This window comes from Nothobranchius furzeri, chromosome 15 (assembly GCF_043380555.1).
Source record: "Nothobranchius furzeri strain GRZ-AD chromosome 15, NfurGRZ-RIMD1, whole genome shotgun sequence".
NCBI lineage: Eukaryota > Metazoa > Chordata > Actinopteri > Cyprinodontiformes > Nothobranchiidae > Nothobranchius > Nothobranchius furzeri.
Window position 1 is genome coordinate 43009635 of NC_091755.1, and position 13799 is coordinate 43023433.

General features: G+C 40.1%; 1 protein-coding gene across 1 annotated transcript in view; it reads right to left on the bottom strand.

Moving 5' to 3' along the window:
• rgs19 (regulator of G protein signaling 19) overlaps nucleotides 1-9156 on the bottom strand; it is a 34436-nt gene extending 25280 nt beyond the window's left edge. The window contains exon 1 of the mRNA XM_015975062.3: nucleotides 8890-9156. Coding sequence (XP_015830548.1) covers nucleotides 8890-8946 — 57 coding nt within the window. The 5' untranslated portion in view covers nucleotides 8947-9156. The remainder of the gene's footprint in view (nucleotides 1-8889) is intronic.
• Between the last annotated feature and the right edge of the window lie 4643 nt (nucleotides 9157-13799).

The window sequence follows — 13799 nt, forward strand, 5'->3', positions numbered from 1 at the left end:
TTTTATTTTACCGTGTCCTGTCTGGCTGTGAAGCAAACAGAGTTTATATCTGAATGCTGGTAACAAGCCTTACAGATTTACTCTCAGGTGGAGCATCAAAGCTTCGGCTTTTAATGTCACGCCTGATACTTAAAACTTTATTGTTATTGTTTTTGAATGCTTTGTAATTCCGACCAGACACGGAGACAGAGGTGAAAGAGAAAGGAAGAGACAAAAGGTGGGAGGGGGGGGGGGGGGGGGGCTTCCACAAAAATAAACAAGAATCTGCCTCTAGACCTGCAGAAAGACAAAAAAAAAAGGGACACAACAACAATACAACAAGATCTAGCTATCACTGCGTCAACTTGATGAAGAAATATAAAATCAACATTGTTTAACTGAAGAATCACGATAATAAATCACAGTGCATTTAGTGCCCACCATAGTCTTAAGACATGTGTTGAACGTGCCCAAGTCCATACTTATGAGAGCACCATGTGAGCACCTGTGTGTGTACACGCACTTGTTTACGTAAGGTTTCTCTATAGGAGCGTCCAACAGAGAGTGTGAGGGACCACAGATCTGCCCCCTAAAGATGTGTAGGAGACGGGGGGAGCTCCAAGTCCCAGAGATCCAGGAGCTGCCCCAGAACACAGGAACCCAATCAATTTATGCATTTATTCTGCTGAAGAATCTATGTACATAATTTATCAAAACAGCTTGAAGGGAGTTAACGTGTAAATACTTTACAGGAGGGATGACTTTGAGATGTATATCGTATATCGCAATTCAGCTAAAAGATATCAAGATATATGTTTTGGTCCATATCGTCCAGCTCTAGATGTGCAGTGGAATGCTTTAATTATGTTATTTTTATTACCCAACTAAAATGTCAAGCAACTATATTTAAAATTTTACCCAACCTCATTGCAGTGATAATATAACAGGAACACACACACACACACACACACACACACACACACACACACACACACACACACACACACACACACACACACACACACACACACACACACACACACACACACACACACACACACACACAGCCCTGATCCTAGATAATAAAACACACACACAATCATGTCCACCGTTAAAAGTAATGATTTAAATTAAAGGCTGAAAGATAACATGTTCAGAAAAAAGGAGAAGATAGAAATGTAAGGGAAGGGAAGGACATGAGCAACTTCAAAAAGAGGAAGTAGGCAACAGACGCAATGAGGAAAGACACAGGAAGAGGAAGTGTGAACCAACTGGCATGAAGAAGAACAGAAAAAAACTCCTGAAGGCACCTTCTGAGAGGTAACGTGAGTCTCAGTTTAAAGGTTAGGACCATCAAGCCTAATCATAATTATTATTATTATTATTATTATTATTACACAGACTCACCACTGAACTGATGCTTTTGGTTCAGAGCCAATCATGATGAGCTTCGAGCTTGATGAGCTCCAAGAGGTAGTCCTTCAAGACTGTTGGAAAACCATTTCAGGTGACTACTTCTGGAAGCTCATCAAGAGAAGGCCAAGAGTGTGCAAAGCAGTAATCAGAACTAAGCGTAGCTATTAAGAAGAAAATAGAATATAAAACATGTTTTCAGTTATTTCACCTTTTGTGGTTAAGTACTTAACTTCTCATGTGTTCATTCATCGTTGTGATGCCTCCAGTGAGAATCTACATATGTAAATGGTCATGAAGATAAACAAAACACAGTGAATAAGACAGGTGTGTCCACACTTTTGGCCTGTACTGTAGATTAAATCTGCTTAATAAACAAATAATTTATAAAGTCAGGATTAATAAAAATGTCCAGACTTGGTTTGTTTTAAAACAACTCAAATCATTTTCAAAGCAAGATACGACCAACTTCCACATAAAACAAACTATTTGAAGAAAGGGAAGTAGGGTACAAATAGGCTACAAAAAGAAAAAACATTTTTCGATTATAAGTCTGAACATGAGCAGTTTGTAGCTGTGGAGGGTTAGAGGGGGAATGTAGGGACAAGTGATTTAGCTTTGTTATGAGTTTCAACTTGTTTATTTTTCTCTTTTTGGGTTTGTTTTTTGTTTGTTTGGGTTTTCATTTTCATTTTATTGTTATGACAGACCAATCACGCTGTATGATGATGGGAAGAAGGTGTGTAAAACATGATTTAGCTACATTTAAAAAAATTTTCTTTTTCAAAGGGGTAGGCCCTTTTGAAAACGATGCAATGTTGTAAGGGGTAGGACCTTTTGAAAACGATACAGTGTTGTAAGGATAGGGCCATTTGAAAATGATACAGTGTTGTAAGGGGTAGGGCCTTTTGAAAATGATACAGTGTTGTAAGGGGTAGGGCCTTTTGAAAATGATACAGTGTTGTAAGGGGTAGGGCCTTTTGAAAATGATACAGTGTTGTAAGGGGTAGGGCCTTTTGAAAACGATACAGTGTTGTAGGGGGTAGGCCCTTTTGAAAACGATACAGTGTTGTAAGGAGTAGGGCATTTTGAAAATGATACAGTGTTGTAGGGATAGGGCCATTTGAAAATGATACAGTGTTGTAAGGAATAGGGCATTTTGAAAATGATACAGTGTTGTAAGGGGTAGGGCCTTTTGAAAATGATACAGTGTTGTAAGGGGTAGGGCCTTTTGAAAATGATACAGTGTTGTAGGGGGTAAGCCCCTTTGAAAACGATAGTGTTGTAAGGAGTAGGGCCATTTGAAAACAATACAGTGTTGTAGGGATAGGGCCATTTGAAAATGATACAGTGTTGTAAGGAATAGGGCATTTTGAAAATGATACAGTGTTGTAAGGAGTAGGGCCTTTTGAAAATGATACAGTGTTGTAGGGGGTAGGCCCTTTTGAAAATGATACAGTGTTGTAAGGAGTAGGGCATTTTGAAAACAATACAGTGTTGTAGGGATAGGGCCATTTGAAAATGATACAGTGTTGTAAGGAATAGGGCCTTTTGAAAACGATACAGTGTTGTAGGGAGTAGGGCATTTTGAAAACAATACAGTGTTGTAGGGATAGGGCCATTTGAAAATGATACAGTGTTGTAAGGAATAGGGCCTTTTGAAAACGATACAGTGTTGTAAGGAGTAGGGCATTTTGAAAACAATACAGTGTTGTAGGGATAGGGCCATTTGAAAATGATACAGTGTTGTAAGGAATAGGGCATTTTGAAAATGATACAGTGTTGTAAGGAGCAGGGCATTTTGAAAATGATACAGTGTTGTAGGGGGTAGGCCCTTTTGAAAACGATACAGTGTTGTAAGGAGTAGGGCATTTTGAAAACAATACAGTGTTGTAGGGATAGGGCCATTTGAAAATGATACAGTGTTGTAAGGAATAGGGCATTTTGAAAATGATACAATGTTGTAAGGGGTAGGCCCTTTTGAAAACGATACAGTGTTGTAAGGAGTAGGGCATTTTGTAAGGGGTAGGCCCTTTTGGAAACGATACAGTGTTGTAAGGGATAGGGCCTTTTGAAAACGATAGTGTTGTAAGGGGTAGGGCCATTTGAAAATGACACAGTGTGGTAAGGGGTAGGGCCTTTTGAAAACGATAGTGTTGTAAGGGGTAGGGCCATTTGAAAATGACACAGTGTGGTAAGGGGTAGGGCCTTTCTAAGTGAAAACTTCTACCTACCTCCTTTTCAAACAAATGTATATGTATTGTTTAAAATGTTGTTTTATATGTTTAAATGTTTGAAATAAAAACAAATAAATAAACTATGGTCTCAGCAGCATGGTGTCCAACTCCTCCAGTAACCAGGAGAGACATGGGGTCACCCTGTACAGGTCTCCAGTTCTCACTGGGACACACACTTGCTCACACCTTGGGTCTGTCAAAGCATGCGCGCCTCGTGCACGAGCCTACTATTGAAGCTGCCATTACGCTTTTGGCCCGAGGGGGCAATCGCAAGCATAAAAATTCAAAACTCCGTAAAGTTCCTTTAAATCACAGTCTACAAGTGGATGTCCACCAGGGCCACAGTTAGAGAAGACTGTGAGGTGCCTTACAGGTGCACTGCTTTTGGAAAAACCACACTACCCATTACTGGGACTAAATACTGGAACAGTCTACCACTCAGCATAAGAGACTGGCTGAAGGAAAATAAAACCTGTTGTGTTGTTAGAGTACTTTGAGATACTGAACCAGAGTCAGTGCACCACCAACACTGTTGGATGTGATCTGCTGCTCGTACAGGTATCTCTTCAGAGTCAGAACACATGTAATCTACTTTAATCTGGATTTAAATTATAGGTGGGTCATTCCAGAATTTGAGGACAATTTGGGTTACAAAACATTGAAAAAATGCATCATTTAATTTGAACTTTTCTGTCATGTAATTACAAAAACCAAGTATCAAGCCATCAAATGGTTAGAGTTGTCCAGATTATGCAAACTTTTTTAAAGATCTTTTATTTGTTTGGCGCTCTTCCCAGTGCAGCCCTGTTACGGATACCCGGGAACCTGAAAAAGTATATTTTTTCTAAAACGGTTTGATTAATCCTTCATAGTTTGTAAATAATGTGAAATTCTAACTGAGTAATTATTTAATTTCAAGTAAGGCTCAAGCCAAAATCATTTAAGCAACTTTTGGAATCTAGCTTGAGCAACTTTTCCAAATTCACGTCTTTTTAAAACATTTTTTCAGTTATAATTTTCAAAGATTTGCTCTAAATTATTATGCATCACATCTGTAAAACTATTACAAGGTCAAGAGGTCAAAGCCTGGTTTAGACACTAATTTTATACAATTGTATTTAAACTGATATGGTAACAGGGTGGAATGGACACAATACTTTTGATTGTACATCATAACATAAGTGACAAATAAATACTGACAGGACCACACAAATGCTGTTTAATAACACCATATTTCATTTATTAACATCCAATGCATATTAACCTGTAATTGGTGCGTTTATTCATTCAAAATACCTAACAGTTTTCTTGTAGAACAATTTAACCCATTTTTGATAGAGGATAAAAGAACTTATCAGTAGGAAACCAAATTTTCTGAACAAAAATTCAATAGGCAATAAATAAATAAATAAATGCATAACCACACAAGACCAAAAACCTGGCATTAATGAAAATGAGAATATCCAAAATAGTCATAAACGAATTCCTGCTGTAGAAAACTGTCCAGGTTCAGTTTGCATGACAGGCCAGAGTATCCCATAACTCTCTTGCATGGCCATGTGGCGTGAGATGACGATGTGTGGAGGTGCAACGAGGGTCGACATGTCCTCAAAGGGACACCAGGTTGCCTAAACATAAACACATTGTGACTTAAACACTTCAGTTGTGGCTAAATAGTCATCACTATTGTATGACTGTAACAATATTAGTTTTTTCATTACTGAATTATGCTTCAATACATATCATTCCTCAACAAGCTGAACCGGTCCTGAGCTTGAAGTCTGAGGTTGAGAGCTGACTGGAGGGTTGTTGAATCCTTTAAGTAACTTTTTCCTGTCATTACACCTCTGATAGGTCCGCTGCTCTCTCGCTACGATCTTTTTGCCTTTTTTCTTCCCTGATTCAACATCTTCCACTTCAGCTCTTTCTTTCTAAATACTGCTGTCTCCTCTGTTCATCAGCATCACGGCTACCACTTTACCGTCTTTGTTTTTATGCAGAGCTCAGCGGTGTGCTAGAACTCTGTAGAAATCAGTTTTAAAGTTTTCACAATGTTTGTTTAAATAACGTAAATATGTACCTAAAAACTGTTTATGTAACATTCAGTTGATCATCCCACCCAGCTGGTTGTTGCAATACTGACATACACATTACCTGATGGCAAAAATGAAAAAAACAGCAATTTATAGTACAATTCTGAACATATATGAAAACATAGTAATATATTTTAAACAAGTAAACAATGCAAAATAATACATAATGTAATTTTACCCTCGATAAAGGATTGGCCTTTCTGAATTAACTGAAAGAAAGACAACCCTGTTAAACTAATTACTGTAATAGGGTTGAAAATTCAATGCTAATGTTAGCTTTTTCCTGTAATAGATGCTAGCTGTGGAATGTAAAGTTACTGATAGCATCAAGGAAATTTTTAATTACATTATTAATTACAGAAAACATTTTATTTAAAATGTCATATTGCCAAAAAAAAGAGTAACAGGGTTGCTTGGGTTAGTGTGGGCCAGTCAGGTTAGACTGAAAACAATTAAAAAACAGGAGAGGACTTACCTTTGGTCTACCCATGGCGTTAGCTAAGGGCTTGATGATGTAATAATCTTTGTGTCATGTGACATCCCGTTGTCCCTCCTTTTCTGCTACGCTAATAATATTTTGGTAACAGGGTTGAACATATGTTGTGGGACACAAATCCCATGCATTTTTAGTAGAGCTGCACAATATATCGCAAATATATCATTATCTCGATGTCAGCATGCGCAACACGCATATCGCAAAGAACAGATAAACATCGCAATTAGAGCTGAAACAACTAATCGATTTAATCGATTATAATCGATTATTAAAATTGTTAACAACTTTTTTAGTCATCGATTAGTTGTTTACTAATCACATTTTACCGCATAAAGTCTTTTTTTACCACAATCTGACATCTGTTACAATCTGTTAAATTTGCCGCCAGTGTGTGGCAGTAATGAGCCACTGATCTACCAGTGGAGCCGTAGAAGAAGAAATGAGCCAATAAGTGCCCTCGGTTTTCACGACGCATCACGTTACTGACGCTCATCTTGCTGTGAGAGATGGCGGAACAAGAAGAAATACGGAAGAAAAATAGAAGCGACAAAACTGAAGAGAAACCCCGGACAAAAACCTCACAAGTATGGGAGCACTTCACTCTAGATGCCTTGAAAAGACGGGTGACCTGCAAAATATGCAAAAACCATCTAGCATGGCACGGAAGCACGACGTCCCAAAGTGAACATTTGAGACGAAAACATGTGGGGGCTGATGCAGCAGAGGAAAGTCCGGTAAATCCGGTAAGTAACAGAAAATAAACAAGCTAACGCAGATCAAATTTGGGAGCTGAGTTCGTTATAGTGGATGTTAAACATGTTTTTTTGCCGCGTCAGTCTACGGTGTTCTACTTCTGATTGGCTAGATGCAATCGTGAATCTCCTCCGTGTTGTGTATCATGCACTTGCCAAATTTAGCACATCTGTTTATAAGAATGTTCTCGTTAAGATAAAAACGGCACAAACCCATAACTATGTTCCTCATTCAAAAAAGGACAACTCCGCGGAGAAAAATATACAGACGAGCTGTGTCCAGGTGAATATAACGCGGCATAGTTGTACGCTTTCAATTTTTAAATACAGGAGAAATTCAGAAAGTCCTTTTTTACTATTAAAAGGCTGTTTTACTATCCAACGCTGTAAAACGCCTCACAACACATTTTTGTCAAAATAAATGATCACTGTATATTGTTAATTAATTCAAATAATGTAATATTGATTGAGTGTTGTAGTGTGTGTGCTGCTTTATTTTATATGTGTACTTATTTCAGTCTATTTGTGTTTCTTATGCAGAAAAAAACAAGCAATGATGGACAACTACATGGGGAACAAGACACTCACCCCCCAGCAATGCATACCACTTACAAACTCTATTCTAGATTCTACATTATTTTTATGGAATTTACCTCTCATATTTTGATGCCAAAAAATTATTCTTTTACAACGCTGACTGTGTTCATGTGCAATAAAATAGATTGCAGTCAACTGCACAATTCTCTTATGTTTTTCTTTTTCTTAACTGAAATGTATTCATCACTTGTATAGGTTAAATAGCTAAACAATAACAAACCGATTAATCGAAAAAATAATCGACAGATTAATCGATTATGAAAATAATCATTAGTTGCAGCCCTAATCGCAATGAATGGCCAGCTCAGATGTTTGCTACGCATAATGGATTCTATCAAAAGGAAGCATGATGTTTCTTTAACAAATCAACAAGGAGCTCTTCACCCATTTGGCCAATTGGGTGGGTTCTCTTGGGTTAGAGTCCCGCCCCCGAGGCGGACGACACTTAATTTTGACAGTAAACACCTGAGCTAGCGTTGTTCTGCTCTTTCTGCTGATTCTGCTTTTCCCGGGATCCACTGATTCCCTTTTCTTGTTCGTTTTTCCCCCCTTTCCTCACATCTTTTGCTTTTCTAATTTTTATGAATTTTTTCTTCTTTGTTTTTGATTATTTTTGTTCCTGAGTTAAGTTTTAATTTATCGCAAGTAATATCGTCATCGCAATATTAATCATTGTTTTAGTGTTATTTAAATGCGTTGATGATCATAGTAATAGTTTTAACAATTACTACAAACACATGTAAACAAAATGAGGCAAAAAAGTATATTTAAAACGTATTTTAACCATTTTATTTGACATCGGTGGGACAAGAGAAAAACAGCATTTTAGGGAGCTTTGACATTTGCATTTTCAAAGTTATTTAGAAACATATTTTACAGTTGTTTTAAAGAAAAACAATAATTTAGAAGGTAAATATGTGTTTTAGGGTTTTGTGCATGGATTGTTTGATTATAGTGGGTGGGACAGAAAATGTCCCTGAATTCTGGAATGACCCAGGTGCCACGAGCCAGAGGCCCGGGAACAGGTGACTCCTCAGCAGGCATAAAACAAAGGTAACCGCTACTTTTCTGCTCAGGGGGGCAGAAACGCCCCCGTTCGACTCTACGTCACGAAGAAAACCGAATCAGTGAGGCGGAAAACGGCGAACCGGAGGGTTCGCTCGCTCCGTTCACCGCTCGCAAAGAGAAAGGAGGCGAAAAAAAGAAACGAAAGGGCACTCCGGCGGAGGAAGGAGGCAAGAGAGGGGAGGAGGAAAGGAACCAAGGAGACCTGAAACCAGCTCCCCTCCCAACTTCCAGCCCGCTCAGCAGCAGATACTCACAATCTGGGCATGAGGACGGTTCGGAGGGCGGGATCCGCTGCGCTGTCGGAGACACATCTGTGAGACGGCTTTCTGCCCTGCTGTCCCGCACCGGGGAACCGGGGCACGTGCCCCTGGAGTCCTATCTTCTTTATTTACCTTCCTGTGTCGATGTGTCTGAAGGAGTCCTCCTCCTCCTTCCGCCGCTCTCCTCCTGCTCGGATTTTCCCAGCGAGCGCGAGCGCGCGCGCGCGAGAGAGAGAGAGAGAGAGAGAGAGAGAGAGAGAGAGAGAGAGAGAGAGAGAGAGAGAGAGAGAGAGAGAGAGAGAGAGAGAGAGAGAGAGAGAGAGAGAGAGAGAGAGAGAGAGAGAGAGAGAGAGAGAGAGAGAGAGAGAGAGAGAGAGAGAGAGAGAGAGAGAGAGAGAGAGAGAGAGAGAGAGATCACCACCCTGGCGGGCACGGTCCACACAGCGCATGCGCGGAGCCACATGTTCGTTCATGCAGAAAACCCGGAGTACCTGGAGTATTTTCTGCTACACACTAAAAGGGGGTTAAAAATAAACCACAAGCTTAGGCAATGAATTATACATTTGTTATATTTTATATTTATATATATATATATATATATATATATATATATATATATATACACACATACACATACTCAAATATTTTTTGGACCGTCTGCAGTGTCACAAGTTTTATTTCCATCCAGTGTTGCCTTCATTTTTAAGTACTTCTAATAGATTAGAAATCCCTCAGTGGCATGGGGCAGAATACATGTCCGAACTCCTTCAGGTGTCTACGCCCAGCAGGGCTCTGAGATCCTTAGGAAACAGTCAGCTGGTAGAACCTTGGGTCAGTGATGATGATTTTAGCTACTATGCTGCAAACGGTTGTGCCCCAGCTCTAGTAGCATTTAAATCCAAAATCAAATTTAAAAAGCCTGTTTGCTATTAGAACTGTCCATAGGCTCATCTATTGGCTTTGCTGATTCTTGCTAATGTGTGACTGGCCATTCCTGCCACCTGTGTACTTGACAGTTCTGGATTCCTGACATTGCATATAAGAACCTCTAGGCTGTAGTTTATACATATTTTTTGTATACTTACTGTAAAGTCCCCCCGTCATCATGCCGTCTATGCAGACAAATTAAACTGCCTTGCCGTTAAAGTTTCACCAAGCTCTTGCACTGATGATGGTAGAGTTGGTAGGGCGGCTGCACGTGAGAAGCTTGGACACACAGTTCTCAGTGAGAGGGGAAAAAGAGGCAAATGAAGCAGCAGGGCCTGAGATGGTTGGGCTAGACAGAGTTTGTGGTAGCGAATGTTCAGGAGTGGCCAGTTGAGAAAACTGCTTATAGCTGCCACTTTGTCAGTGAAGAATGAAGCAAAGGTGTCAGCTGATAGATTGTTGGTAGGAGGTGGAGACGGAGGGGTGAGCAGAGTGTAAATCTGTGAAAATGATGCATTCCGATTCGTCCCGCAGCGCTCCTCTGTGCGAGTGTGTGTGTGTGTGTGTGTGTGGGGGGGGGGGGGGGGGGGTTGCGCACGTTCCGCTGCTGTTTCTCACCAATATCAGCTGATGGAGGGCTCCAGTTTCGCTGCACCGTTTGTGTCAGTGGACACGGTAGGGTTGGGGAGGGGAGGGGAGGGGGGCGGGGCATGATGCTTACCCTGGCGGGCCGCCAGGCTTATAAAGCGCTGGGAGAGACCCAGCACAAAATACGTATTACTGTAATATTTGTAATTTTCACAAGTGTCTTGTGACAGAAAATTCTGAAGACAATAACTAGTTAAAACTTTTTTTATAGTTAGCACTGATGCTGTTGATGATGTTTTAATAAAAAAAAATTGTTTTCAAAATGTTTCTTTCCTTTTCATATGAAGGATAATCATGAGGACTTCAGCAACCAGACACTGAAGGTGCTTGTCTTCCACATACCCACTGCTGAAGATGCAGCCGTGGCGATTATGCTGGCGGGCAACCAAGTGCTCACTGGATGTGGATCCAGAACCAGGGCATGCATATTCTTAATGGGACTGATCTATGCTCTTAACCTGGAGTATCCCAAAAAACTGAAATGCACCTTTGAGGTGTTCCAGAAACTCTTCTTGTGTCTCGACTGTGCTAAGTTAAGTGACAAGGTTCAGAACCTCAAAGCCAAGCTAATGGAATAATGTTTTAAAGCTGGTTTAAGGTCGGCTAAAATCATTCTCTGTTATGTTGGCTGGCAATATCCTGCTCATCTGGTATGCAATTTGCACCCCTTTGGAAAGAGAAAACTAAACAAAGAGTACAGAAGCCCTCTTTTGGCTTACTGAGCCTCACAAATATTGTTCAGCTATGTCCAGTTATTGGTTGAGCAGCGTGGAAACAAATTTTGAGTACACGGTTTTGTTCTACGGTACCGCTTTGCCCGTTTTGAAATACCAGTTTACAGCAGCCTGTTGACCAGAGTGTATCGGTTTACAGTTAGGTGCTGCTGTACTGGCTTTAAATGAAATAGTTCGTGCAAGTCACTTACATTTAAAGGGAACGTATTGCAGCATGCTAAACGCTCTTACACAATTGAGATTTAATTTCATGTTTAGTGTAGCTCTGGTAAACCTGCAAAAGCTCTTTGGATTCAATTTTGATTAAAAAAATTTTATTCAAGTATTGTGGGAATTTTTTTCTAATTTGTTTATTAAAGTAATTATATGTGAGTTTGACTTTTTTTCAATTTATAAAGTGTAAATTAATTAGTTAATTTTTAATTAATAAATTTAATTACCTGTAAAATAAAATGTATAAAATGTAACTAAGATTTACCATTAAATACAAATGTAAAAAAAAATGTTATAACATTTAAATAATCCTTTCAGTTAATGTGTTAATTAATTAGTTAATATTTTATCATTAAAAATAATTACCAGTAATTGAAATGTATAACATTTCCCTGGGATTTTAATCACACTTCGCTCTCCCCCACTCCCCCCATCTTTATCCAGTATGTGAAGTGCCACACCAGAGAAAATAAGACAATTGACTGCTGAATGCTAATGTAAAAAACACATACACTGCCACCCCCGTCCCCCCGCTCGGGTGCTCTAATCACAATCTCATCCACATGATTCCAGAGTCCAGAGAGCCTCCCCAGAAGAAATCTGTGAAAGTGTGGTTGAAGGTAGCTGCTGCTTCCAAACCACTAACTGGGAGACACCGTGCAGTTCTCATGGAGATGACCTGGATAACCTGACCCACTGTGTCACTGGTTATGCAAACTTCTGTGTAGAGAACACTGTCCCAACACAACGAGTTTCTCAAATCATAAGTCCTGGTTGACCTCTGAGCTGAAATCCCTGCTGAACAATAAGAAGAAAGCTGTTAACACTGGAGAAACAGATGAGCAGAAATTAAATATAAGATCAGACAGGGTAAAGATGGCTTCAGTAAAAAGCTGGAGAAACACCGGGGGTAGAACAATGCTTGTGGTCCATGGAAAGGCCTCAGAAACATCACCAGACACAGTGGGAGAAGTGGTACCAGTGAGTCTCAGCGCCTTGGGCTTCCTGACAGGGCTGTGGAAGGCGCTTTATAAATAAAGCTTTGATTGATTGATTGATTGATTGATTGATTAATTGAGTCTGCTGAAGGGGATCATAACTGGGCCCAGGAGCTTAACCTGTTCCTTAACAGACTTGACTCCTACCCCCCCCCCCCCCCCCACTGCTGCAACACCACCAACCCCCAACTACCTCCACTGAGCCAGCCAATCTCTCCCTATCTCCAATTTTTGCACCATTCAACAGCCCCAGACTGCTCAAAGACTGTGCTGACCAACTTTCAGCTTTCAGCTGGAGCAGATCCCCATCCTGTGGAAGATCTCCAGTGTGGTTCCAGTTCCCAAAATATCACATTCAATTCAACTACTGGGCCTGGGCGCACCCATTTGCACTCAGGCCCACCCCATAACAGCGGTGAGCTGCTCTGACCAGCAACCAATACCCGTATTTTGTGTATGTCAAAACTGGCATTATGGTACACAATAACTTCAATGCAATATTCAGTATGTGTTCAATACTCATGCAATACCGAATTTGGATAGTATGTCTGTGTCCCTTCTGCTGCATAGTTCTGAAACCCAAGTTGTCCTTTTACTTGTTTTTTAGTGGTTGAAGATTACAGGAATAGCTTCCTGCTTTCTGTGTTTACCTGTATTGTTGTTATTTTCATCTTCCTTTTCTCTAAGTGTTGCTGCTGCTGTAACAAGTGAATTTTCACTCTGCGGGATCTATTCTATCCTAATGACACCAGGAGGTATTTAAGATTTCAAAAGACACCTGCGGTTTATCTTTTCTCCATTTCTACTCAGCCTTTCTACAATCCCTCCTGGCCGCACGAGTGACATCATTCAGCTATGTCTCCACTTAAGTCCTCCAACGCCAGAGCTTTAGCAGAGCAACTTTGTCTAAAACAATATGACACAGCTTGCTGAACTGATTCACAAGTCCAGCAGTACTGTAGTTAGACACCCACTATCAGCACCACTGTGACACAGAGGGGAACTTAAAAATTCAGTAGAAAATAATTCAGTTTCAAATCCTATGTCTCTGCACCTTAACACCCTGCATTACAGGTGCACAGGGTGGTCAGAAGACACTGCGTCAGATACCACCAAGTTGGATACAGACAGTCCGTAAGTCAGAACAAGATCAAGCTCACCAGGGCCGTGCAGAGACCTATGAAGGGGCGGGGGCTCAAAGTTAAAAAGGGGCACGTATAAAGCAAAAATTTTAAACAGATTCACGATCCAACAAGTTTAAAAATTCAGATGTTAAGAGACTCTTGGTTTAAAATGAACTAGGAAAAAAGATTTCATTTAGTGTCATTAATTGAAGTTAATGTTGGTTCATAAATAATTGTTTTAGTTTTTAAAGCTGACTTTG